General features: G+C 46.7%; 1 protein-coding gene across 2 annotated transcripts in view; it reads right to left on the reverse strand.

Annotated features, from left to right (window-relative positions):
* The window catches only part of PAPPA (pappalysin 1), a 229,059-nt gene that overhangs the window by 19,554 nt on the left and 183,819 nt on the right, over nt 1-25,686 (reverse strand). For both annotated transcript variants that reach the window (XM_054007151.1, XM_054007152.1), the window contains exons 15-20: nt 25,473-25,656; nt 21,979-22,189; nt 20,434-20,605; nt 14,548-14,695; nt 10,078-10,184; nt 733-804 (exon numbers count right to left, since the gene is read on the reverse strand). In XM_054007151.1, the coding sequence (XP_053863126.1) occupies nt 733-804; nt 10,078-10,184; nt 14,548-14,695; nt 20,434-20,605; nt 21,979-22,189; nt 25,473-25,656 (894 nt within the window). The remainder of the gene's footprint in view (nt 1-732; nt 805-10,077; nt 10,185-14,547; nt 14,696-20,433; nt 20,606-21,978; nt 22,190-25,472; nt 25,657-25,686) is intronic.

Below are 25,686 nucleotides of genomic sequence, written 5' to 3' on the forward strand. Positions count from 1 at the left end.
GTGCCAGGGTGAGGTTGATGTGTGTCCGGTTTTTGAACTCAGAAAATAATTCAGGCTGGGAATTCCAATGAAGCCTAAAGGTGTTAGGAACCCAACTGTCATTGAAATACAATAGGAATTGGGGAGCTAACTCCATAAGCCCCTTTGAAACATCCCAATCTCAGTATTTTAAAAGTCCCCATCTCCAGTCCTCCTTCCTCCCACCATTTCCCAGTCACTCCTGCTCCAGTTCCACATCTGGGTCATTCTTGTTCCCTTTCTCTTTCCTAATGTTTATCTCTTCTCCAAGGTTCAGGGGAGAAGGGGTACCCTGGACTTTCAGAGAGTTCAATTTCTAGTCAGACAGAGCAACCTTAAACCCCTTCAAAATCAAGGCAAACAACTGGAGGCTTTTGTGACTGTCCAGTGATGACTCGCCAAATCCCGAGAACGCCCAAGTGAAGGGAATCAAGGCCTGTTTAGTAGCCAAGAGTTGTCCACCTTAGTTAGACACTGTAAGGCTCGTCCAATCATCAGCTGTCATTGAGCACTGCTCTGCACGAGAAAAATGACCTTTTCTTGCCAATAGGTGTCAGAACTGGTACAGCTGAAGACCATTTAACTGCAAGTAAAGACAAGGCCAAACCGGATTTGGCCATTCCTCAGAAGCAGAGATTTAAAACCGATTCATCTGCACCACCCACCCTAGGAAACCAAACTGGATGGGTTTAGTTAATTAATGCTAATGCTCACGTCGCAGGCTTTGATGCAGTGAATCAGCGCTGGGTGTGGATACCACTTGAGTCCTGCTGTGCAGACAACGCTCTGGAGAAGGAGAGAAAAAGAAATGGGCTAAGACAAAGAAGTCACTGTGCACAAAGCGAATGTGCTTGCATATATGCCCCCCACCCCACCAAACTCTCCCGAGTAGTTCCGTTCCTAACACCTTTTGTATTTTCAGGATCTGGGAGTCCTCCAAGTATTTACAAGACGTGTTGGACTTGACACTTGCAACAACAGAATGTTTGGGATTAAAATAATATTTACGGTTCTCCTGAAATGTCGTGTTCAATATTTCACTCATGGTGGGGAGATGTGGCAGGGAAAGGGAAAGGCAGCATCCAGGCTCTAGCTCTGGGACGTGTGGGGGAGACATTTCGGAATGGCTTTAGGGGGCTTCTTTGCCGCCACCTAGGGTGACCAGACAGCAAATGTGAAAAATGGGGACAGGGCATGGGGGGCAATGGGAGCCTATATAAGAAAAAGACCCCAAAATTGGGACTGTCCCTATAAAATTGAGACATCTGGTCACCCTACCGCCACCAAGCACCACTTTTTATGGCTGCCTATCCTCCCCATGCTGCATGAGGAGATTGCTGGGGTGAGTGCTGGGGATGGAAAAAGGCTCTTAGGGAAAAACGTCTTTTAGAATTGAATAGAAAATGGAAATCTTTCTATAAGTCTTTTGCACCCTCATATAGATTTTAAATAGCACCGTATCCCCACAAGACCACTCAAAATAACCCATAAAAAATACTATATCCGCTATTACATTTAGAGTCATTTCAATAGAACCCTATTGATTTCAGCTTCATCAAATATTACATGATTTTTCCATAAGGCAAAGCTGGGAAGGACGAGTCATGGGCAAAACACAGATATTTCAAAAAAGTCTTCAAACCCGATAGGTCTGCAGAAGGGAGTGGGAGAGCTCATGAGAGCAAGTCTATTTCTGGTGACACTCTCACTTCGAGTCCCCAGTCGTCACAGAGGCATTGCCTTCATTGGGAAAAAAGGTACATTCTTACCTCATGTTAACTAACATGGGGTACAATACCAGTGAAGACATGAGGCCTTCCCCAGAGTCTTTACCTTGACCTGCTAATTTGTGTAAAACTATAGTCTGCCTTGTCTTCACTTGGGTTTTACCTCATGTTAGTTACCATGTCTCAGCTACCATGAGGTAAGAACACACTTTTTTTCCTAGTGGAGGCACACGCAGCATGGTAATGGTACCTACAAACATGGAAGCTAAAGGAAAAAGACGATTACGCCAAACTCTTTCAAATATCAAGAAATGGTTGAGGGTTTGGATAGTCTTTGGGTGGAGAGAAGAGGAGGGAAAGTCCAGAGGAATCAAAGAGGATTATTATTTTATCTAAACCAATTCTTCCCTACCTAAGAAAGACCCTACCAGAAGCGAGCTTAGTAAGGAGTACTGTGTGGACTGCATGACTACTATCTCTATGCTGCCTTCTGATCCTCACCCTCCCTGAACGTCCATCCATCACAACACTCATTTCAGAAGGTCCGTTTCCTTTACAGAGGAGGGAACAATCATATTAAGATAACAACGGTGACACAACGGCTGGTTTTGTGAGGCGTGCCAAGGGGCATTTGCCAAACAGTCAGAATTGTGGTAGAGGCTTAGGAAAGAAAGGAATGAACATTTAGAAGGGACGGTGGAATGAGCCATCCCTTCCCCTATTTATCTGAGGCCTAATTTAATCCGTCTGCAGGGGAACCTCAGCATGTTTGTACAGTTTCTGTCATTTGAGGCTTACCTGACGTGCGCTAGGAAAAAGGACTTTTATACTATCAGCACAGGGCTGTTTATCTTTCCGACACCCTCGGATTTTCCACTATTAGTCAGGCCTGGCCTGCCCCAACTGTCTCACAACAGGGCCCGTCTATGTGAGAGGGGAAGAGGCTGGGGAAGCTGGCGGGGGAGGAGGGAGAAACCAATGTTGTTTATCCCATCAGCGAAGGAGACCGCAAGGCGCAGGGGCCCCACAGCATCAAGTTTGCTCCCAATGAGCTCTTGATAGACATCTGGAAATTTCAAGGCCGCCACAAATGGTAAGACATTTTTTTCCTTTTATTTACTGCGCTTCAGGGCAAAAAAGAGAAAACCTTTTTAGGTTTCAAAACATATAAGACTGGGGATTGGGGAGAGGCAAGGACTGGCTCCAGGCGCTTTTGAACCCAGGGCTAAACTGAAGGAGAACTGAAGAAAAATACAGGCTTTTCCCTTCTCCATGCCCAGACCCATCCAAATAATGCGAGAAAAATAACTGCGTTTCCAAAGAACTTCCTCTGCTCCCTGGGGCACCAACATTACAACAAAAAACAGAAAAACATTTGCTGCCAATATACGTGACTGAGTATGTGAATTTGGAGCTGGAGAAAGGGACTGGCTTGACAGTCCTGGAAAGGGAAGGACTGTGTTTATCCACAGAAGAGGTCAAGCACTCGCAGCAGCAGGGCAAGCACCCAATCACCATGTCTTGTTGATATGCACCAGCCCTGACCGGGAGAATTCTCTCCACGGCCCCTTCAGTCCTCTGTCTCTCTGTTGAGACTGACGGTTAATACAGCCTGAGAACTGCCCTAACAGCACCAAACCTATCCCACATGACCACAGTGAGCAGTCACCTAATGGATCCAACCGCCTGGGCTGGATTCACACTAACTGCTTAGAGGTGATCGACTCCATGTCCCATTACAAACAGTCCTAGCAAGAAGTCAACTGAAAGGAAGAATTAAAACACTGGCAGTGATAGGACAGTGGATGGTTTCCAGAAAACACCTCTGGGAAAATGGAGATGGGCTGAAGTGGATGTCCAGTGTGGACAAACTCCACCTCCAGGCTCCACCCCAGCAAAGGCAGATGTCCATCTACAGTTGCTCAAACTTTGCAAAACTGAGGTTCATATGAACCATTTGCCAGGAGCATCTAATTGCATAAGATACTACTTAAAATCCCAAATCAATGCACATTGCCATAACATTTGTTTACTGTGCTTTAGTGGGGGAACAACAACTCTAGTAAAGACTGAGCATAGGCCACCACTCAAGTGGACAGACAAGACTGGGGTGCTTCAGGGAGATGGCGTTTAAATAAAGGGGGAGGAAACTTGTTCTCAGTAAGTTTGGAGGCAACTTTGGAGAAGGCTCTTCTTCAGAAAGGCTGTTGCCAAGTAAGGTTGGTTCTCTGTAGAGGATCTACTGGTTATTTTCGCTGAGCTCACCAGTAGAGCCAGGAGAAAAATGGATTTGTCAGTTCACTGGCAATTCTGAAAAACTTTAAAAAAATCATTTTGGTTCAATCTGATTTTTTTTTTTTTTTGAAAATGTTGATGAAACGACAATCCAGAAAAAAATCATTTCAGATTGAACAAAACATTTCATTCAGCCATACTGACATGTTTCAACCATTCTAAAACATTTTACATTAAAAAAATAAGATTCAAGGAAATTTATGAACTAAAAGTAATTTTGAACATTTATGAACAAAAAGTAATTTTGAACAGAAAAGTCAAAACCTTTTGATTTGGGGGGAATTTTTTCCCCATTGTTTTTTGACCAAAACAATTCAGTGAAAACAACATGAATTTGTGAAACGTGTATGTGTCTCCGAATCTGCATTTTTCACCCCGGAAAAAAGGAGTGTGAAAAATTTCTCCCAGCTCTACTTATCTGCATTAAACCACATCAGCTGTTCGGCTTTGTCTTCTCCCTGTAGCTATACACACAAGGTGATATCCACCCCCTAGCCAATTGGCTAGCAAAATGCCTATGCCCCATGTAAGCCCCAACTGTTAAATGGTGGATAGGTTTTGTGCTGGCCCTTAGCCTGGGGGGCAATTTCACCCCGAGGGAGGGAATGCAGCCACTGGCCACATTGCCATATTGTAGAACCCTGTAGGATGCCTTTGGGCTAATTAGCCCTGTATTAAATTAATTAGGACCTGACCAGGGGCTTTTGAGCTGTGACTGGAGGGGGACATGAAGGGTCCATATTACAGTGAGAGGCTTGGGGGAGGGGGTGGGGTTCATGTCGTAGCAGCTGCTCTGCCAACCTTTCTGCTGGCTGGTTTGGGGAGGTGGGACTCTAAACCCACCCACACCACACTTTTCCCTTCTCCACGTTAGTGAGGGAATGGCCAAGAGAGCAGGGTCTGGGGCAAGGCAAGCATGGGACTGCACCCAGATCCTGAACAAGGGGTGTTGTGTGTGTGTGTGTGTGTGTGTGTGTGTGTGTGTGTGTAGGGCATTTTCACCTCCCACAACCCTCCTCAGACATGCACAGTCCAAACTCACTCAGAAACCAGCTGGTGCAGTAGAACATACAAAATTGCTACTTGCCCAAAGCACAGTCCACCTGTGATCTTCATTGGTTCCAGATGCTATTTAAGGTGGTGGGTTTAATAACTGGGAGCTTTATGTGGGCTCAGTCCTGGTGACTTCAGAGTCCAGCTCTCTCCCAGTGTGATACCTTGGCAGATGAGATCATTGGAGCTGCTCCCACTAACCCCTGGCACTGCTAATATGCAGGAGGCTGAGAGCAGAACCCTCCCACAGAAAGGCCCTCAGCTATGGACTTGGCTTTTCTTGCTGGTTTGCCAAAGCCTGAATTCCCAATGCAAGGCTAGCTTGTTCCCCTCAAGGCTTTTCCTCATGGGTGAGGCAGCGGCGGGAGGAATGGCTTGATGGGAGAGTTCTGTCTGTATGGAAATAGGGGTGGTTTTGATTTGCGGCCATTGGTCCTAACAGTGGTGGCTCTAATGAATACATGGGCACTCACAGCACTGCATGGGCCACCTGAAGTAAATAAACACAGATACTGAGCAGAGGAGGAATCCACCCCTGAAGCCTGGCTTGCAGATGTGACCCAATGGTATTTACGGGGTGAGGACAAGACCAAGGCAAATTTACAAGGCTGCCTGGCAAGGCATGAATCTGAAGGCTGCTGAGCTGCAAAAGCAGATACAAGAGGGGGTCATCAGGGAGGCATGTCAATGGAATGGCTTGGGGCTCATGTCAGTGCCCGGGAATGAGCTTAGGTTACAGTCATTATCGTAATACAAAGGTACATAGGTTATGAGCGCGTTGGGCAATTCCATTCTCCCTATGGCCCATGAAGGAACGGGACGTACCGGGGGATTCATAGATTCAGCTTCCAAGGCCAGGTGGATCACCATGACCATCGAGCCCAGCCCCTTGCATGCACAAGCCACAGAACTTCTCCCAGAAACTGGAGTAAAGCACATCTTTCAGAAAAATATTAAATCTTGTTTTAGGGTGTGTCTGCACTGCACACAAAGGCTGGCTCTCTGGGATCTGAGCTTGTGGACTTGGGGTTTCCAAGCCCATACTGGAGCGTCCATGTAACCTCGGCTTACAATTGCTAGACCCGGATCTCACAGCTGTGCTACCATGTCCATACTGCACTATGCAGACCTTCAGACTCCAGTCTGCAGCTTGCTCTGCGTCCACACTACAAAATGACAGGGCTGGACCCAAGTCACAGCAGGGCTCGGGCTCTGACCCACCCCCACAGCAAGGTCCTAGGACCCGGGTCTTGAGTGCCTGCTAACCTTAGTTAGACGATTTGTGGGTAGACGGAATCTGCCTGCACTGCAAAGACCCCAAGGGATGGTCTGGCCACAACCTCCCTAGGCAAACCATTCCAGTGTTTCACAGCAGGTGGGGTTTGGAGAGGGAAGTGAATGTGTCATTTTCTTTTTCTTTTTTTTTTCCTCTTCAAATTCTGGAACTGATCTGAAATGATCAAACTCTGAGCACAGACTGGCCTCAGGGCCGAACACTAACACTGCTCGCTTGCAAAAGTTACCCCTTTCTTAGCTGCAGGCCTTCCAGAATTATGCAGAGACTGACACCGAGTGATGAGATGGAAAGATGTTTTCTAAGAGCAATCCCCTAGTTGATCCAACCAGAACCTGCTCTAGGGAGATGCTCCATCCTCTCCATTTCCAAAGAGGTCTGTTTGTTGAAGCTTCGGAGTGGATTAATTTTCACTTGGTGCTCACAATATCCTACCCACCTTTTAACATAGTTTTAGAAACTCAACCCTTTAATCTGCTATTTACAAACCAATCCTTTTTGGTGTGTGTGGGGGGGTCAAACTCCTAACCAGTCACAATCTAAAGATCTTTGCTGTAGGGGCAAAATGAACCCAGATTTTCCACTGTGCTCCTGGAAACCATCAATCCCCCCCTAAATCTCACTCCCCTGTTCTCCCCCTTTACTACCATTTCCCCCCCTGCTGCCTAATGAGCCCTCCAGAGACCCTCAAGCATCCACACTGCATTGTAAACCTGGGCTTACAATTGCCCATTACAGCTCCCTCCGAGACCCGGCATCAATAAATGAGGGCAGTGCAGCAGAGATTGGGAGGGAAGCTGTGGTTTTATTTCACCATGAATTACAAACCCTCTTTGAACTCCAGAGCTCAGGACAGAGCCAGTGAGAAATAGCCTCTAATACAGAGATAGGTTTTTACAGCTTTGCATTTCACACCAGCAACTTGGCAAAGCCTAGGCCGGGACAGTAGTAATCAGAGAGTCTGGAGTGAATGAGGAGATCAGAGGGACAGCCTGCGATTGTGACAGCCTCCAGTCAGCTCCCAGGAGTTTCAGAGTAACAGCCGTGTTAGTCTGTATCCGCAAAAAGAAGAACAGGAGTACTTGTGGCACCTTAGAGACTAACAAATTTATTAGAGCATAAGCTTTCGTGGGCTACAACCCACTTCTTCGGATGCATATAGAATGGAACATATAATGAGGAGCAAATACTCACCAGCAACCACACATCACTGAACAAAACCACTAACCCAGGAACCTATCCTTGTAACAAACCCCGATGCCAACTCTGTCCACATATCTATTCAAGTGACATCATCATAGGACCTAATCACATCAGCCATACCATTAGGGGCTCGTTCACCTGCACATCTACCAATGTGATCTATGCCATCATGTGCCAGCAATGCCCCTCTGCCATGTACATTGGCCAAACCGGACAGTCTCTACGCAAAAGAATTAATGGACACAAATCTGACATCAGGAATCAAAATACTCAAAAACCAGTGGGAGAACACTTTAACCTGTCTGGTCATTCAGTGACAGACCTGCGGGTGGCTATATTACAACAGAAAAACTTCAAAAACAGACTCCAAAGAGAGACTGCAGAGCTAGAATTGATATGCAAACTAGACACAATCAACTCCGGTTTGAATAAGGACTGGGAATGGCTGAGCCATTACAAACGTTGACTCTATCTCCCCTTGTAAGTACTCTCACACTTCTTATCACACTGTCTGTACTCGGCTAGCTTGATTATCACTTCAAAAGTTTTTTTTTTCTCTTAATTAATTGGCCTCTCAGAGTTGGTAAGACAACTCCCATCTGTTTATGCTCTCTGTATGTGTGTATATATATCTCCTCATTATATGTTCCATTCTATATGCATCCGAAGAAGTGGGCTGTAGTCCACGAAAGCTTATGCTCTAATAAATTTGTTAGTCTCTAAGGTGCCACAAGTACTCCTGTTCTTCTTCTCCCAGGAGTGTTTCTATTGTTCTGTCGGCCTGTTTGTGTGCAGCACACAAGCACAGCCCGGCCAGAATTTTCAGAAGGGCTCAGCACCCACACTCAGGGCCACATTTTCAAAGGCACATGTAGGCACCTAAAAAGACGGATTGTCAAATATGCTCAGCATGCTGGTTGTCTGGTGGGTGCTTAGCCCTTTCGAAAATCTGGCCCTGGCTATGTAAAATGCAGATTTCCCACAGAGCTCAGGACCAGACTTTCAAGTACTCAGCACCCACTATTGGGGAGACATTTAAAAAAAAAATGGTTTCCAATTTAGGCATGAAAAAGGGGTCAGATTTTCAAAAATGCTCTGCACCCACCCTGCACCCGAGGGGCTAAGTGCTTTTGAAAATCTGGCACACAGGGTGCATTTCTGTGTTTCTATGCCTGCGCTAACCTGTATAAGCGAGTGTGCGTATGTAAGTGCCTATTTACGTGGGTTTCTATGCAGGAGCTTATATTTCCTAGAATCATAGAATCATAGAATATCAGGGTTGGAAGGGACCTCAAGAGGTCATCTAGTCCAACCCCCTGCTCAAAGCAGGACCAATTCCCAACTAAATCATCCCAGCCAGGGCTTTGTCAAGCCGGGCCTTAAAAACCTCCAAGGAAGGAGACTCCACCACCTCCCTAGGTAACGCATTCCAGTGTTTCACCACCCTCCTAGTGAAATAGTTTTTCCTAATATCCAATATTTACGTATGTATACATAGCCTGAGTGTGGTTTTGGATGAATGTGTGTACTTGTTTGTCTAACCTACACACGTGCATATGTGTGTGTGTTTCCAATGATGGTTGAATGTGTGTGTAAAGGCGCACTATTTGGGTAGGTGTGTTTATGGGTGACTGTAAATATGTATTCGTGTACATCTGTGAGTGTTTATTTGTGTGTGTGCATCTGCAGGTACATGCTTGTAAGTGTGCCAACCAATGTCCACCTGTGTGTGTTTTCATGGGTACATATAAGGGTGTGTGCATGATACGAGTGTTTGGCCTGTGTGTGGATCTGAGTGTGTGCCTTTGCAGAGTGCAGAAGGAGAGAGCGGTGACCTCTGAAATGGATGCTGTGCTGAGCAGACAGACATCTGTCACATGGGGATGTAGGAGAATCAGTTGCCTCAGCCAATTTGGGAAATTATATATGCACCATATCAGGTTCTTCTGCTGCCCGAACACGGACAGGTCCCCACCACCCAATGTGCACAGAAAACCGAAGAGTAGTAAGAATTTAAAACCTGCCCTGTGCAGTTTTTCTTGTTCCCCTTTGCTTTCTCCTACAGTAGGTACGTAAGAGCATTGCCCACGGTGCTGGTGCAAGGGTGAAAGTCCCACCAGATCAGAACGGTTAGGAGCTGTGTGGATCAGAGGGCAAGGATGTGGTCCCTTTAACTCAAGGTGGAATGCCTAGAGGATGTTGCACTGGGAAACCGCAGAGTTAAGTGGGCCCTGCTAGAGCAAAGTAAAGGGGCCACGGGGTAAACAAGAATCAGGTTTGGAGCCCCTATTGATGACAACCTTCTCCAAGGAGGGAAGATGTCTCGCCACACAGATGGGTATGAAATATTGCCGCTCCTTGGACAGTGCTAACCCTACATCCCTAAATTCTGCTTTCTGGGTCAAGCTGCATGTTCACCTACGCTGGAGGAACATGAAAGTCGGCGGGCCTGGGGAGGGGTATTTAGTAACATCCACCACCACTGACCTTCACTCGTTGAGGGTTCATCCAGTGCTGGATGTCTTGTACGGTCTCATTCACACGCAGCAGGATGGGCTCGTTGTGATCTGGACACGAGGTGGTGCATTCGGCTCCTTCATGGCACATGCAGAGGGGAACGAAGGAAGAAAGCAAACACCGTGTCACTCTCCTACCATCATTTCAGTTATCTGAATAACCTCCATCTCCTTACTCTGCAGAACGATTACTACAGACAACCATAATGGAGCGTTTCCCCTCCAAGCCCCTCGCAACCTCCTGGGATTTACACTGTGAGAGGATTCTGACCACACCCCACAGCTTGTGACCCTAGAACCAGAGTGGGAGGGAGATACACATAAGGGCTTGTTTCTTATGGTGACCAATGGATTACAGTATCGAAATATCTTGTGGCTACTAATCCATGGATCGAAGGGGGGATTTATTCACTTCCTGAAGCAATCACTCAGAGGCAGAGACACTGAAGGCAGGTCCATTTCAAGAACTCTTTCTGCAGCCGTGAAGCGACTGAGCAGAGGCCAACAAACTCCTCTCACTTCTGACATGTACAACGAGCCAATGGCCTGATTTCCCAAAACGAGAAGACCCTGAAATAATGGTGAGCACGTCTAACGATGTTGCAGGCTGGTTATCACCTAAGCCCTGATCTAAACAAGAAGTAAGAGGAGAGGTAATGATCAATTTGTTCACGTGTAAACTGGTATTTTCTCTGATTAACTGCCATGCCCTGCGGGAATCCTATCCTTGTTAAAACACACTGCGGTGCTCTGCAGTAGCGTGGGGACACAACCATAAGCCCTAGCGTGTTGGACTATTACCATTTCCCCCCTAGCAAATCACTGCTGAAAGGGGCAGCTGCTGCAGCCCTATCATTAGGAATCCTGCACTCCAATCAGCGTGAGGGGGAGTTAATCTGTGGAGTGGTTTGGATGGCTGGGCCTTTAGCTCAAAAGTCGCCACAGCCAGGAGGAGCAGATTAGGTGTTTGTGGAGAAAAGGAAAGGTGTTAGGGTCACACTGACCCTGGCTGGGTACAGTTTTTCCCCAGCCACCTCTGTCTTTTTTTTCCTTTTTCTCACGTGGAGGAGCCAGTTGGAACAAAGCAGGAGCCAGTTAGTTTAATTAGGGAGGGTTTGTTTCTGTTTTACGTCTCTAGTCTGAGCAGTAGTGACTCCACTGATTTTACTGGATAGCTGCCAGGTTTGGCTAGGCCCAGGAGTGGAAGGAAAAGATCCTCTTTTGGGGGACATCCAGATGACTTCCAAAATACAGGACTTGCTCCTGAGAAGTGCTGATGTGAGACACTCACAAAGCGTGTGTCAATTTCTCCAGCTAGTGGCTGGTCCACTAGACCAGGGGTTCTCAGCCTTTTCCTTTCTGAGGCCTCCCCTCCCCACCTGCGCCACAACAATTGTTTTCTGCATATAAAAGCCAGGGCTGGCGTGAGGGGGTGGCAAGCAGGGCAGTTGCCTGGGGCCCCACACCCAGGGGGCACCACAAAGCTAAGTTGCTCAGGCTTTGGCTTCAGCCCCGGGCTGCAGTCTGGTGCAACAGGACTTTGGCTTTCTGCCCTGGGTCCTTGGGGTCTAACACTGGGCTTGGCAGACCCCCTGAAACCTGCTCGCGGCCCCCCAGGGGGCCCAGGACCCCTGGTTGAGGGGGATAACACTAGAGGATAACAGCCTTCAGATGCTACCCTAAGAGAGTTACCCCTTTAGCTGAAAAGGTCAAGGTCCCAGGTTCAATCTATGCTGCAGGCCAGTACACTGAGCTCCCTTGATTCCCACTGAAGCTTTTCTGAGGGTGTGGGGCACGCTCAGGATTGGGCCCCAGGGATCTGTCTTCTGGACAAGGCTAATATAAGCGACACTAACAAGCATCCACTGGAACGGAGGTGAAAAGGGCCAGAAGTACACAAAGAAGGGCTGAAAAGCCTCCTTGCCTCCAGCACAGAGAGATGTTCCCTGGGAACAGGGAATCAGTATTTCTTCTCTGAAAAAGTGGCAACCCCTGGTAGGTAAGCAAAGGTCACCTCATCTCAAGGGTAAAATGCATTGTCAAATTAAGAGTCGCTGCTGGCTGCTCACAGCTCACTCCACTGTGCTATTTACACTCAAGGAAAGGAGCAGGTCTCAATTGTTTTGATATATGATCCGTAATTGGCACCATTAAAGAGCAGTGATCTCATCCAGGTTGTGTTCCTCTCCCCTGGGACAGGACTGAGGCAGGCTCCTGGTACCTTACAATGGTTGCGATATAATGAGAGATCTGCACAACAGGGAACACTTTCTCCAAGTTCAAAGGGACAGCAGTGGGGGGAGGAGGTTTAGGAAAAGGGGCTGTGGGGGGGGAGGAAGGGGCCCAAGGTTTCTCTCCAAGCTGCATCTAATACAGCTCACATTCGAATGCTCCAGTACGGCGCTCGGACGGTGACCTTGGGAAAGGCACGTGCAAGTCGGTGTGCAGCATGGTAAATATAACACATCCCCCAGCAATCTGAATCTGACCTACAATGGAGCTCAGCACAGGCAGCGGTTCCAAGCCTAGCAGCCCGCGCTGAGTACTTAGGCACCACGGAAGGCAGAAGTAATATTGACCTTTCTGAGGGTTCCCAAAGAACGTATTGGTCTGTGGGTTTGTCATTCTTACGGGATGCTTAGGCGGGGGTTATAATCTTCATGGGAGGAGGGCTGTATTTCTCACTGACCTGGCCCACTACATGAATGCCTCCTCCTCCCTGCTGGCTTCCTGTCCTTCTGCATTAATGCTGCATCTCTGTCCCTCGTTCCCCTCTGCCCCTTTTGTGTGCCCCATGCTACATCCAATTCTCTCTCTTTCTGGCCTCGTCTACACTAACGGGTGGTAGAAATGGGGGCAGGAGGTGGGGCACCAGTATAAACAGAAAACGAATGGCTTTGCCACCGGGTCATGTAGACTTGCTCTGAGCAGGGTTCAGTGACACAGCCAGTCTGTGGTAGCCCTGGTACCCCTGTCGCTACGGGCAGAGCTGCATTAACGCTAGTGCAATGGTGGGAGATTGCCCCAAAGCACTGGAGAAGAGACAGCCTTTGTCTCCTTCTCCCACTCTTGACTTTGTGCTGTTTTCACACGGCCCCTAGGACTGAGGCAGTCTCCTTCAGTATTATTATTTGTATTCTAGTAGCAGCTAGGAACCCCAACTGAGATCAAAGGCCCATTGAGTGAGGCACTGACCAAAATAAGAGAGAGACCCATCCCTGAAGAGGTTCTCTTCTAAACAGACAAGACAGACAGAGGGTGGGTGGGGAAACAGAGGCGCAGCAAGGGCAAGTGACTTGCCCAAGGTCACACAGTAAGTCAGTGGCAGAGCTGGGGATAGAACCTAGCCCTCCTGCATCCCAGTCCAGTAACCTATGCACTAGACCTCTTCCGGCAAAGTGCACAAATTATTCCTCACTTATTTTGGTTAACCTGTCACCATTACCCACACTCCTATTCTTTTTTCTCTATACCTTATGATAAATTCTTTAAAAAAAAACACATGGAAGAGTATACATAAATAAAAAAGCTTGGTGCTAACATGGTAGGTTGGAATCACGCACACACATGTGCACAACACAGCACTCACATGATTTTTGCTGTTGAAACCCTCCACCTTTCCCATCCCTCCCCACTCCCTGGCATTGTCTGTTGTCAGGGCTCATAACATGGCTATGTTCTGTCTAACGCAGATGATCAACTCCCCGGGGCAAGGATCTTGTCTTCCTCCATATCTGTAAAGTGATATAGGTTTCTATGAGTCATAATAACTGATCATATGAGAGAGTGCGCGCTGGTAAGTGTTTTTGGGTGCCTTCAGATGTATGCGCCTGTGGATTTGTGTGTTTGACAAAGAATGTGGTTGGATGGGTGAATTTATATTTGCAGGGGAGTATTTATGCACGGGGGGAGTGCACTTGTGTCTTTGTGAATGTGCATGGGTGGGAGAGCATGTTTGTGTGTGTGCGTACGTACGTGTGTGTATTTCTGTGTTGGTGCGGGTGAGACTATATGGGTGAGAATATCTGTGAGTGTTGTATGTGTGTGTGAACACAGGTAGCTGAGTGGGAATATTTGCCTGTTTGTGTGTGTGGGGGGGGGGCATTCACCTAAGGCCACGAGGAAATGTGTGTGTATTTCTTCACTTATTTAAAAAAAAATCATATTGGATTTGTCGCTCTTGTAGTTTGAGCCCGGGAACTGCTCATTAAACTCAGCAGGACAAGGGACGTGGTGGAAGTGGAAATGCTGTGAGGGAGTAGGAAGGCAGCATATGTTACCTGGCGTGTGGCATCTGAAAGCTTGATGGTCTCTGCAAAACCTCTAATTAGCTGCTTCCCACTAGGGCAAACTGGCCCCCAAAACACGATGACCCAAGGACTCCTGTCTCCTTCCTCTCCCCCCGCCCCACCAGCTGCGGCCATGGCATTAGCTCGTATACCTATTCCATAGCCGTGCGCACAATGCAGCTTAAGGTTGTTGTTGAGCTGAGTGGGAAGAGAGCACTCGCCCTGCATCTCCTTGCAGAGGTGGAAGGAGCCGCTCCAGGTGCCATCCTTCCGGCAGTGAATCACGTTGTTACCACGTCCCTGGGAATGGGAAAAGCAAAATACAGTCAGAAAAGTCACAGAAAAAGAATCAGAATTGAATCAAGGGCTGATGTTCTCTGGGAGCGGGGAAGGCCTAGGGGTTGGGCTTTTAGCTTAGCGAGAAAGGGAATCAGCCTTCTTCAAAAGGACAAAGAAAAGACAGACTGTATCCTGCCCAGACAGACAGATGCACACTAACATTTTCTATGTAATGTTATGGCCTGTAAAGGATGCTCCCAAAATGGACCCAAGCTAACTAGAATAAGGGAACTATCACCCAATGTTCCCTCTTTCTTGATTTTAAGGTGTTTGTGCGGAGGGCAGCAAACCTTTTTCTTCTTTCCCTTTTCTAGCTAGTTACATCATCCTCGTATGGACGAGAACAAAGAGTCCCCTATGCCCGTGTGAAGCAGAAACAAAGGCTGGACATTTCTCTGTGAGGTTTAGCTGGGGTAATCTTTAGAGCTTGCCTGCTGTGACTGACAGCAAAGAAAGAGACTGCGATAGAGAAGCACAGAGATAGAGGTAGAGAAAGAAATCAACTTGTGTGTGTGGATGCATGTGAGGGTGGGGGAGGGTGCGGGATATGACATTTGCCTTACAAAAAGAGACCCTGTGGAATATTGGAGAATGAATGAAAGTCCACGGGGAAATATCATGCCCTTTTAAAACAACAAAGCAGCGCACAAGGCTTCTTTCATCAGATCTAGGCGTGCGGCACCCAGGGAGTTCTGCATGAGCTGTTCTGCAGGATTTGCAAGCCTAGCTGTTACTGGGTAGACACGGGACGTTCTGCACCAGGATATTTTGTGGGGCTGGGTTGTCAAGCGCCCAGCGGTGTCGTGCATTGGCTATGTTATGGGACCTGGGCATCTCGCTCCCAATCCCTGGCATGCAAGGGGGGTTTAATGTAATCCATGTATTTGCCACTCAGTGGGGTGTACTGGACATTCTCTGTGAGTTATCTTGGGGGTGGGGGTCTATGTGCCTGATGTGAAGTATTTTCAGACAGAGCCGTCAGCAGGCGAGGGGGATATTCTCTGGGACCCGCATGCATCACTCTGCAGGTGCCTGAGGCGTCCTGTGCAGGTTGCATAACAGGATCTGCACATTAAGTCCCCAGCACAGTCCTCGGTGTTTTGCTTGTGCTGCTCGTCACCTTTGTTTTGCTCTTGGTTCCAGGAGGAAATTTGTTTTTCTCTTTGACATTCTTATCCTTCCCTGCTGAGCTTGTTGACGAACACGATGTTCAGGGGTGATGCAACTGGTCTTCTCTGCAGGCTACTGGGTTGAATCGTTAGCCCGCTTGTTTGTGTGCTGGAGGAGGATGATATCATTTGCATTTTGACTGCCTGGCAGAGACCAGTACCTGTGACTCTCACTGGCCCAAGGGTAACCATGCAAACAGCATAAAAATCCAGACTAGTTGAAGAATGTTAGGTGAGGGACCGGAACCTCAATTCCCTGCTTTGTTTTGCTGCTCACTGGGTCAGACAGCCCAGAACACCTACGTACAGGGAACATTTTTCCCTGCAGCAAGAAGTTCTTGTGATATGGTGGGAAGAGAAGGGATATGAGTGGAAGAAACTATTTCCCCAGTCTCCTTTGTGAACAAATAATCCAAATTAGACGTGGAGAAGACCTATTGGACCATGTTGTCCATCCCCTCTAAGATTTGTACCTATAGCACATTATGGCATTTCCTATGGCTGCAGCCCAGCCTCTAAGCACTATAAGAAATTTCCTTTAAAATCCTTGCTTCTTTCTTTCCTGTGACATTGCAATTGCAAGCTGAATCTGATGCTGTGACAGTGAACTAAAGGTTTCATTCAGGCTACGAGGTTCTGTTTGCCTTCTCTGGGCATTAAGGTATTGTTAAGGGTAGCAAGAGAAGCATCTGGTACTGACCACCATCAAAGACAGGGTAGTAGGTTCAATCTAGTCCAGCAACTCCTACCTCATGTTTGTGGTGGTAACTTTTCTCAGGTTTGCAGAGACAGCTTAGATCTGATTGTCATTTGGTGTGTGCACAGTAGCTAGAGAAGGAAGAGATTCGTTGTATTGGTGTGAGTATTTAAGTGTACCTACTTAAACCAGTCACCGCACATCTGGTGGTCCGTCCATTACAGACTGAGCTATCATGAGCATAGAAGTGCGTTACACCCGTTTGCTCAACTCGGGTAGAAAATTCCAGCAGAGAACTCTCCTGGTGGAGAACTCTGCTGAATGTAACTTTGCCTCTGCATCTCCCAACCCATAGCTGGCATAGGGGCCAGGTTAGGGCAGGAAAGCTGTGCTGTGCTGATCCTCCACTGGCCTACGGTCCATTAAGGACCCTACATCGCCGGTGCAACTTAGTGTTGACCGACAGCAGCTCTAAGGGTACATCTACGCGGGGATAAAAAACCCGCAACTGGCTCGGATCAGCTGACTTGGGCTCGCCGGGCTCAGGCTCCGGCACTGAAAAATTGCTGTGTAGATGTTCAGGCTTGGGATGGACCCCGCGAAGGTGAACGGTCCTGAACGTCTGTCCAGGGATATTTAGCCCCACAGCCCATGCCCTGTGAGCTTGAGTCAGCTGACCCAGGCCAGCCACAGCAATACTGCGGGTCTTTATACCCTAAGTGTCACGAGGGCTGGCATGTCAGAACGGCGTCACCAGCTCCCCGAGAGCCTACTCCTGCAAGAAGCAAATCTCTGGAGCAGGAGAAAATCTGGCAGAGGATAAAACTCCAGGTACCACATGCTTATCAGTGATAACTTAGCATGGTTTGTTATTGTAACACATGTGTTGCACTTCCGTTGTCATTTGCAAAATACACAGGTGGTAGCAGTGTTTAATAGCGACTTTTCAAGGTGACCCGGATTTATGGCTATGCTTGGGTTACTGTTGCATTATATTTGTAAAGTACTCCAGGATTCCGATACTCTGGAATGCTGGAATACGGAGGAAAGCCGATGAGCAAAAGATTTTGACTGCAGAAACTAACTGCCTGAGTGGAATACTGAGAGTTTCAGTACGACAGAAAATAAAAATGAAGCGATAAGAAAAACAGCTTGGGCTAGAAAAAACTCTATTACGGAAGATTCAATAAAGACAACTGTGATGGTCTGGAAACAAGTCAGGAATGGACCCAGAAAGGATACCATACATAGCGATACATACCAGAGTGCTAGGAACTAGAAACAGAGAAAGACCGAGGAGGCATTGGATAGAATAGTGAAGAATGACATAGAACAAAAAAGGTTTCAAGATGAAGAAAGCCGTGAAGCTCGTGCAAGACAAAGTGGTGGGCAGACTTCATTCAGCCCCATGGTCACTGGCAGGGCTGGCTGACGGGAATCAAAGAAGATGACGCCACGTTCCCAGGACATCTGCTGCTGTAGTAATATCCTGTCCATCATTCCCTACCCTGCATAATCTCTTGTGAAAATCCCTGCTGTTTTTCTTGCTTGGATGAAGCATGCATTATCACCTTGTAGATCTGAGAAAATCTTAGTGGGTTTTATTCCTTAGATAATTAACACCTCTCAGGCAGGTCAGATGAGGTCAGGGGTCCTGTCTCTTTCTCTTTCTCTTTCTTTTTTGTAATCTGTTTTCTGTTATATCTGGAAATATCTTTCCCTGGAGGACCTTTTCCCAAGCTGCTTCTTGTGCATTTGTTTGAGATGTTTTCTGAACTGACCACCAGAATCTTACTTTAAAGTGCATACGCACATCCTAATGGGTTGCAAAGTGTCTCTCGTGTCACCATTGCAGCCTCGTTAACTCGGCTAACTCTTACTCCATTGCCCATTACATCTCACTGGCCTTGTAAAAATGCACAAACCTCGTAGCACCATTTATTCCTCAATATTACGCACAGCCCTTGTTTTACTGCATAGGCCTTATAAGTCCATACTTGTCCCGTGGCATCGCCACCTTGCCCCTGTTCCGCCCCATAGGTCGCTTAACTCTGCACAGGCCTCCTAACACCACACAGACCTTGTAAGGACCCTACATCTCCCGCATCCTTCATTACATTGCACATTTGTAACACACTACCCAACCCTCCTTTCATAGTGCAGACCTCAGAGTGCCACACAAGCCCTGTAACGCCAGCCAGGCCTCCGCACCATTCTGGTTTATCTCACACCAAAGCACAGTGTCCCAGGATTCAGTCCCTCTCTACTCCTCACCATGACAGCACGTCAACTCTGAGAGAGTAGGGGATGACAAGAAACACACTCTTACTTTCTTCCAGAACTGTCACAGTTTTAAGTACAGAAAATCTGACTGCTCCCTCTTCCAAGGCTGTGTGTTTTTATCACTTGGAGCAAACATCAGCGGTGTCCTTCAGACTATTGGCCTGATGGCAGATGAAGTCCATTTTCAGTTGACCCTCAGAAATTAAAATTATATTTAAAAGTATTTTGGCAGGGTATTCTCTGCTCTCCGAACTAAGTGCAATCACAGGAACTTCCAGGTCCTCCACCTTCTCTTACCAAATGTATCAGGCAGCAGCACTTTTAGGAGAATTTAGTCATCTCACAAATTGAAATTATGCTCTGGTTCAGAAAACCAAACAGCTCAAACTAGCTGTTGAACTTTATAAAGACTAGAGCCTCCTCTGCTGCAAACCTGCCTAGTTCCAATGAAGCCACACTGATTTACATCAGCTGAGGATCTGGCCCTGTTTAATGACATCTTTTAGCCAGAGAAGCACTATAGCTCAGTGAAGCTTAAGTATTGCTTTAAGTGTTGAGATCCATATAAAAGTAAACTACTATATGCTATATATGCCTGAACTGCCCAAGGAAAAGAAAACCCAAGAACCAAACTTATGACTTTAAAAACAGACAAAGCCACCCAAACAAAAGCCATGTAACAACCAAGAAAAGTGCTAAACTTCACTGCTTGGTCACTTTCTTTTCCTGTGTCCCATCTCCCTCCTGTATTAATATGCTATTAGAGAAAGTCTCTCTAGATTACAAAACCTTTGAGGCATAGACCCTGCCCTCTTACCTGTCTGTAAAGCCCCCAGCACACACCATTAGCCCTCCACACATAAACAATGAATATAATTATCATCCTGATAAAATATTTCCCAACTAATAACACTACCGTTTCTCCTTCACCCGTGCTCCCACATTTTCTCCTTCTTAGGCACTTGCTCTCCATTCATACAGACACCTTACAGGAGCACAGTCGTCTTTCCATTGTGACCATGAAAAGCTTTTAATGAGCATGATGTTACTAAGGACACTGCACGGATCACCTGTCAGAGCCCGGAGGTATTGATCGAGCCAGTGCATTACAGGTAACAGCATATCACACTATGCAGCCCGGTGCATTCTCCAACATCCATGGCAGACTGCCCCTGAACCTGGGAGTGTGACTGCTCACATGACCACACAGCACTACCACCACCATGCGCCCATGCTGCAGCAACCTTCTTGCCTGTCTTATGGAAGCTCAGTGCAAGCAATCACTGAGACCTCATGCCAGAAACACAGTGGCCATTCTCTGCAAAGCTGAAGGGACTGGCCTGATCCAATGAAGATGGATTTATACGGCCACATCCTAAAAGGCCCAAAGCATCCTGAAATCCCACTGATGCCCATGGGAACTAAGCACATCCCAGGAGGTGTGCAGCCTCTCATAGATTTGGTTCCTGAGGCAGCCGGGCGGCACATACAAGATTTACCAGAAACTAGTTCCTGTTGGCTTAAGTTATTTGGACCCAAAAGGAACTAACTGATTGATTGTCGTCTTCCTCACACTTGATCCTGCATTCGCTGTTGAACTGGAAGCCGTTGGTGCACTGGTACAGCCCATGGAACTTCGAGGGTGGAGGGTCACAGGTGACGGGCACGCACGCTCCAGCTAGCCAGGTGCCATCTTGCATGCACTGGATCTTAAAGGCCCTCCTTCCATGTGGAAACAAACCAGAGTATTTAGTGAGTGGCTGAGTAAGCTACAGCTCTGAAGAACCTGAGCTCTGTTTAGCAAGCTGCAGGAAATGGCCGTGTTTGTGCTTTTCACACTGGGGACCAAGTTGTGAATTTGCATCGTGTGGTCTTAGAGCGAAAATAATGATGAGATGCAAAACCAACATTCAGTCTGCTGGTCTAATCCCCTCTTCTGCCTTTGACACATCTCCCAAAACACTGCTTCCCCCGTTTGTGGGCTGCGGGTCGTCTGAAATGGGTTGAACAGGGTTAGAAATATGCCTTCCCCACAGAGTTTCAAAGGGGACTCCCCAGGTTCCATATCAAAGATATATTTCTAAAGTAGGTCCTCAGCATAAACTTTTGGGGAACACAGGCTGGAATTGTCAAAGGATCCTGATTGAGTTAAGTGCCTATCTCCCATTGAAAAGTGGGTGCCTAATTCCCTTTGGTTCCTTTGAAAATTCCAAGTGTCTATCCCCTGTCCTTGGAAGAGCACTAATAGAGAGAACTTCCATTACTCTGTGTCAAGAAAAGATCTTCTTTCTCATGCCTATGGGATCTCATCTGCATCCTACCCTATCCTCATTCTGTACTCACAGGATCTCTAGTGGTACAGCTGGTCCAATTAGTCACTGCAGATAAATTACCCACTGAAGTTAACTGTCTTTTCTGTTGGTAAACACACTTTGACATTTACCAATTTTAGCCATTATTTTAACTGTTTGACAAATAGTTTATGTGAATTAATTGCAGCATATGGATTGCGAGTTAATTATTTTCTTGGACTATTCAGTATTTATTATTCATTATCAGTGGCGTGTTACTAGTCACTTAAGTCATACAGAATTGTTTCTGCGATCTCATTGGATGACAGAAGCTTTTTAAACAGGTGAAGAATGAATCATGAACACTGAATAATTCATGCTCTTTCTGGCGCACACATATTTTTGTTTGGATGTGAATATGGGTATTTGTATGAAGAACGGCCATTCCCCAAACATTTGGATGAACAAAAGTACGTTCGGGAATAATGAATAAAAATGGCATGAATATGGTTGAACCATCAGCTGTTTGGAAACACTGTTTTTAGTGTATACAGAAAACTTTGTCTATGGGCTCTCATCTCTAATTCCATGCACCTGGGATATCCTCTATAACTCTTCACCTTTCTGAAATCTTTGATAATGTTGTGTTGTGCACAACAACTGCTGGCGTATGTGGGTTGCCCCACAATATTCCCTGATACTCACACAACCCACTAATACCCACAGATCTTCCTCTCCTGATTTTTGTTTTAACCCACGTCTCTCTGGAATACATTGTTTGGTTGGTGTTACTGTTTTACTTACTTCTTTGCTTTCCTGGAGGAGCCAGGAACATGGTAACCCGGTTTGCATTTGTACTTGCAAAAGGAGCCCACTTTGTGTTTATCTTCACGGCAACGGGCGGTCTGAAGATCTGCATTGGGAACTAGAGATGGAGCTCGACACATCAGCTCACAAAGGGCCTCGGGGAAGGACCATAGCCCATCTTCCATACATGTTAAGTTGCTGTTGTTTCCTGGAGAGGACAGTGGACAGGGTTAACAAAATCAGGCACGGCTATTTTGTTAGGGTATCGTAACCCATACAACAGATCAAAAGATTCCTTGATTTGCATGTCAAAGTGAGCTATGTATATTTTCTGCTTTTGTCTTCTGTGTATTCTACCTTCAAATAACTAAGAACTCCGCTGTCCACAGAGACAAGATAGCCATTCTGGGCTCTTTTCAGGAAAGGCTGTGACACAAGAGACATACTGACTGTCTGCTCTTGCATGGATACTTTACTTTTGTTCTTTCCTGTTTTGTCGTTTCTCTTAATCTAAATAAAACAAAAAGGTCTTTTCTGTTTGAAAATATCCATGCGTAGAAAGTCTGCTTGCTTGTTTGCAAAACCATTCGTGCGCTACCCCAACACACACACACACACACACCATGGCACTAACATGGTGTTGCTGCCATCCTTTCACTCTGCTTGGGTGTGATACCCCTTCTCCCTACCTTGTGTCTGTCCTGTCTATTTAAGCTGGGGGGGGGGGGGCTAGGGACCATCTGTATTGCATTACAGTGCCTAACACAACGGGTTGGTCCTTTGGCACTACTACCTGAACATGATTATCATTGTGTATTATAATAATAATTATTATTATTATTAATAACAACTAAAGTGTTGTTTTCCTTTGGAAGCTTGGTTGGCCAATATCTGAAAGGTAAAAGATATAGTAGGACACATTCATCCCTGGTGTAGCTTGGCTGATTTCACTGGAGTTACACCAGGATGAGTCAGGCCCAGCATGTTTTGTATTTCTTTGTCATTTCATGTTGTATGTAATAAAGGAACAAGCGTAGTCTAAAAAAAAAAAAAATCCCACAGCTGTGAGCCAACAACCATTCGAAGACCTAATAGTCAATCAACCCCCCAATCCAGTGCTGCAGAAACAGTGTGGGGAGCTTCACTCATGTTGACAAGTTCCAAACTGTGTCCCATAGGGTCTTTCTCATCTGGAAGGTTGAGAGCTGTGACATGAGATGTCAAAGCTGGGATTCACAGAGAGGAAAAATGGAGGAAACCCTAGAACACAGCAAGGCATGCAGAGAAGCCCTCCTCCTTCATTAAACCATCGGTGGCTTTTTTTCTTTCCTTCGTAATTGTGGCTGATTGCTGAGGTATTTTTGTGAAAACCAAAGCTCTTTCCTATAGCACCAGCCCGCTTCTCTTGTCTGACTCATGCAGCAGTTCTGCAGTCCTGCACTGGTGAGAGCATGCTTGCTACTGCAAAGTGATGAACTGTGACATTACAAACAGCGGCTTCCATGACATCAGTGATTGAATTAGGTCTGAGTCATTCAACTTCCATCCTCCAGAAGCTCAGTGACAATGCCTATTAGTCACCGTCTGTGACTGTGCAACAAATGATTTCTTTATCGCAGTGGTCCCCAAACTGTGGGGCATGCCCCCCCAAGAGGGCACAGAGGAAGGTTTGGGGGACATGCGGGGGGTCCCGGACCAGCCCCCACAGGGGGCGGGGAAAGAGCACCACGCAGCCCAGCTCTGGCTCCATCCACAGCTCCACTCCACCCCTTCTTCTGCTCCCAGGCCAGCTTTGCCCTCATTCCCTCTCTGCCCCCGCCTCTAGCCCCAGCTCCTCCCTGATTCCCACTTCTGCCTTCAGCCCAAGCATCTCTGCAATGGGGAGGGGGGTGCGGACAGATTCCATCTGCCATCTGCTCTGAGGAATCTCCTCTCCTTCCTCATTCCAGACAAAGCCCTCTGTACAGCTCCTGGCTGCGTGGCACGTGTGAGCCTGATGAAAACTTTTGAGGATTTCTTTAGATGGCAGTAATAATAATCAATGCCCAGAGGTTTCCTTTTGTCAGGCTGGATTGTGATATTTACTCACAATGAGTACCACTTTGCTAGTCTACTAGGAGTCAACGGGATCACTTGTGGAATAAGGTGCTATTCGACATGAGTAAAGGTGTCAGAAACTGGCCCTTGATTTGGACTCTCCTCATGTAGCTCTGAATGAACTAACAAAGCGCTCTCAGCGACGTAAGTCACAGCTCTCCCAAGAGATGATGAAGAGACTCATGCTGGTGCTGGAGCAAAATTTTCAAAAGTGCCCGAGTGACTTAGGAGCCTATGTCCCATTTTCATAGATTCATAGATTCTATTACTGGTAGGGACCTCGAGAGGTCATCGAGTCCAGTCCCCTGCCCGCATGGCAGAACCAAATACTGTCTAGACCATCCCTGATAGACATTTATCTAACCTACTCTTAAATATCTCCAGAGATAGAGATTCCACAACCTCCCTAGGCAATTTATTCCAGTGTTTAACCACCCTGACAGTTAGGAACTTTTTCCTAATGTCCAACCTAGACCTCCCTTGCTGCAGTTTAAGCCCATTGCTTCTTGTTCTATCCTTAGAGGCTAAGGTGAACAAGTTTTCTCCCTCCGCCTTATGACACCCTTTAGATATCTGAAAACTGCTATCATGTCCCCTCTCAGTCTTCTCTTTTCCAAACTAAACAAACCCAATTCTTTCAGCCTTCCTTCATAGGTCATGTTCTCAAGACCTTTAATCATTCTTGTTGCTCTTCTCTGGACACTTTCCAATTCCTCCACATCTTTCTTGAAATGCGGTGCCCAGAACTGGACACAATACTCCAGCTGAGGCCTAACCAGAGCAGAGTAGAGCGGAAGAATGACTTCTCGTGTCTTGCTCACAACACACCGATTTCAAAAGTGACACAGGAATTTAGGCGCTTGAGTCCCATTGAATTTCACTGAGATTTGCACTCCTAAGTTTCCATGTCAGTTTAAAAAATGGGACTTAGGCTCCTAAGTAACTTAGACATTTTGAAAATCCCACCCTATGTTTATAAACACCTTCCCCTGACTCTCCCCGCACACCCCAGGAAGAGATGTCAGCTTTACATTTCACTGATGGCATTAAACATCCTCTTCTTCCTCCCAGTGAGGGGAGCCAGCCTGAAGGAGTCACTGCTCTCATTCTATTTATTCCTATTACTTTTTAAAGTTTTGATTTCATGGAGGTAATTTTTGCTTTCATTATAGTTCCCAGCCCACAGTCATCAAGGGACAAGGTATTAAATAAACCCTCACAACATACAGGAAGAGGAGGGGAAATTAACTTCCAGCATCAATAAAACCTGGCGGGTAACTTTTCTGTCCTCATTCTTTTTCATGCTTCAACCCCATGGAATAATAATAATAATAATGACTTGTCTGTGTCTTTTACAGACTGAACCTTAACTTGCGGCAAAATGCCCTCCGTACCTTTCAGCAGGGCCGGAGGTCGGCAACTGAAGGAGCATTTCTTTCCAAAGGTGGTACCCTCGCTGCAGTTGAACGTGGCTGGGTAGACATGGTACTGGTCTGGAATGCCACAGTCCACCGGTTCACAGGCCACCTGTTTGTTCCATTTCCCGTCCATGCAAGTCATGGTGATGCTGGACTGCAGCTGAAAGAGACACATGGCCAAAGACATGAC

This window comes from Malaclemys terrapin, chromosome 17 (genome assembly GCF_027887155.1).
Source record: "Malaclemys terrapin pileata isolate rMalTer1 chromosome 17, rMalTer1.hap1, whole genome shotgun sequence".
NCBI classification, from domain to species: Eukaryota; Metazoa; Chordata; order Testudines; family Emydidae; genus Malaclemys; species Malaclemys terrapin.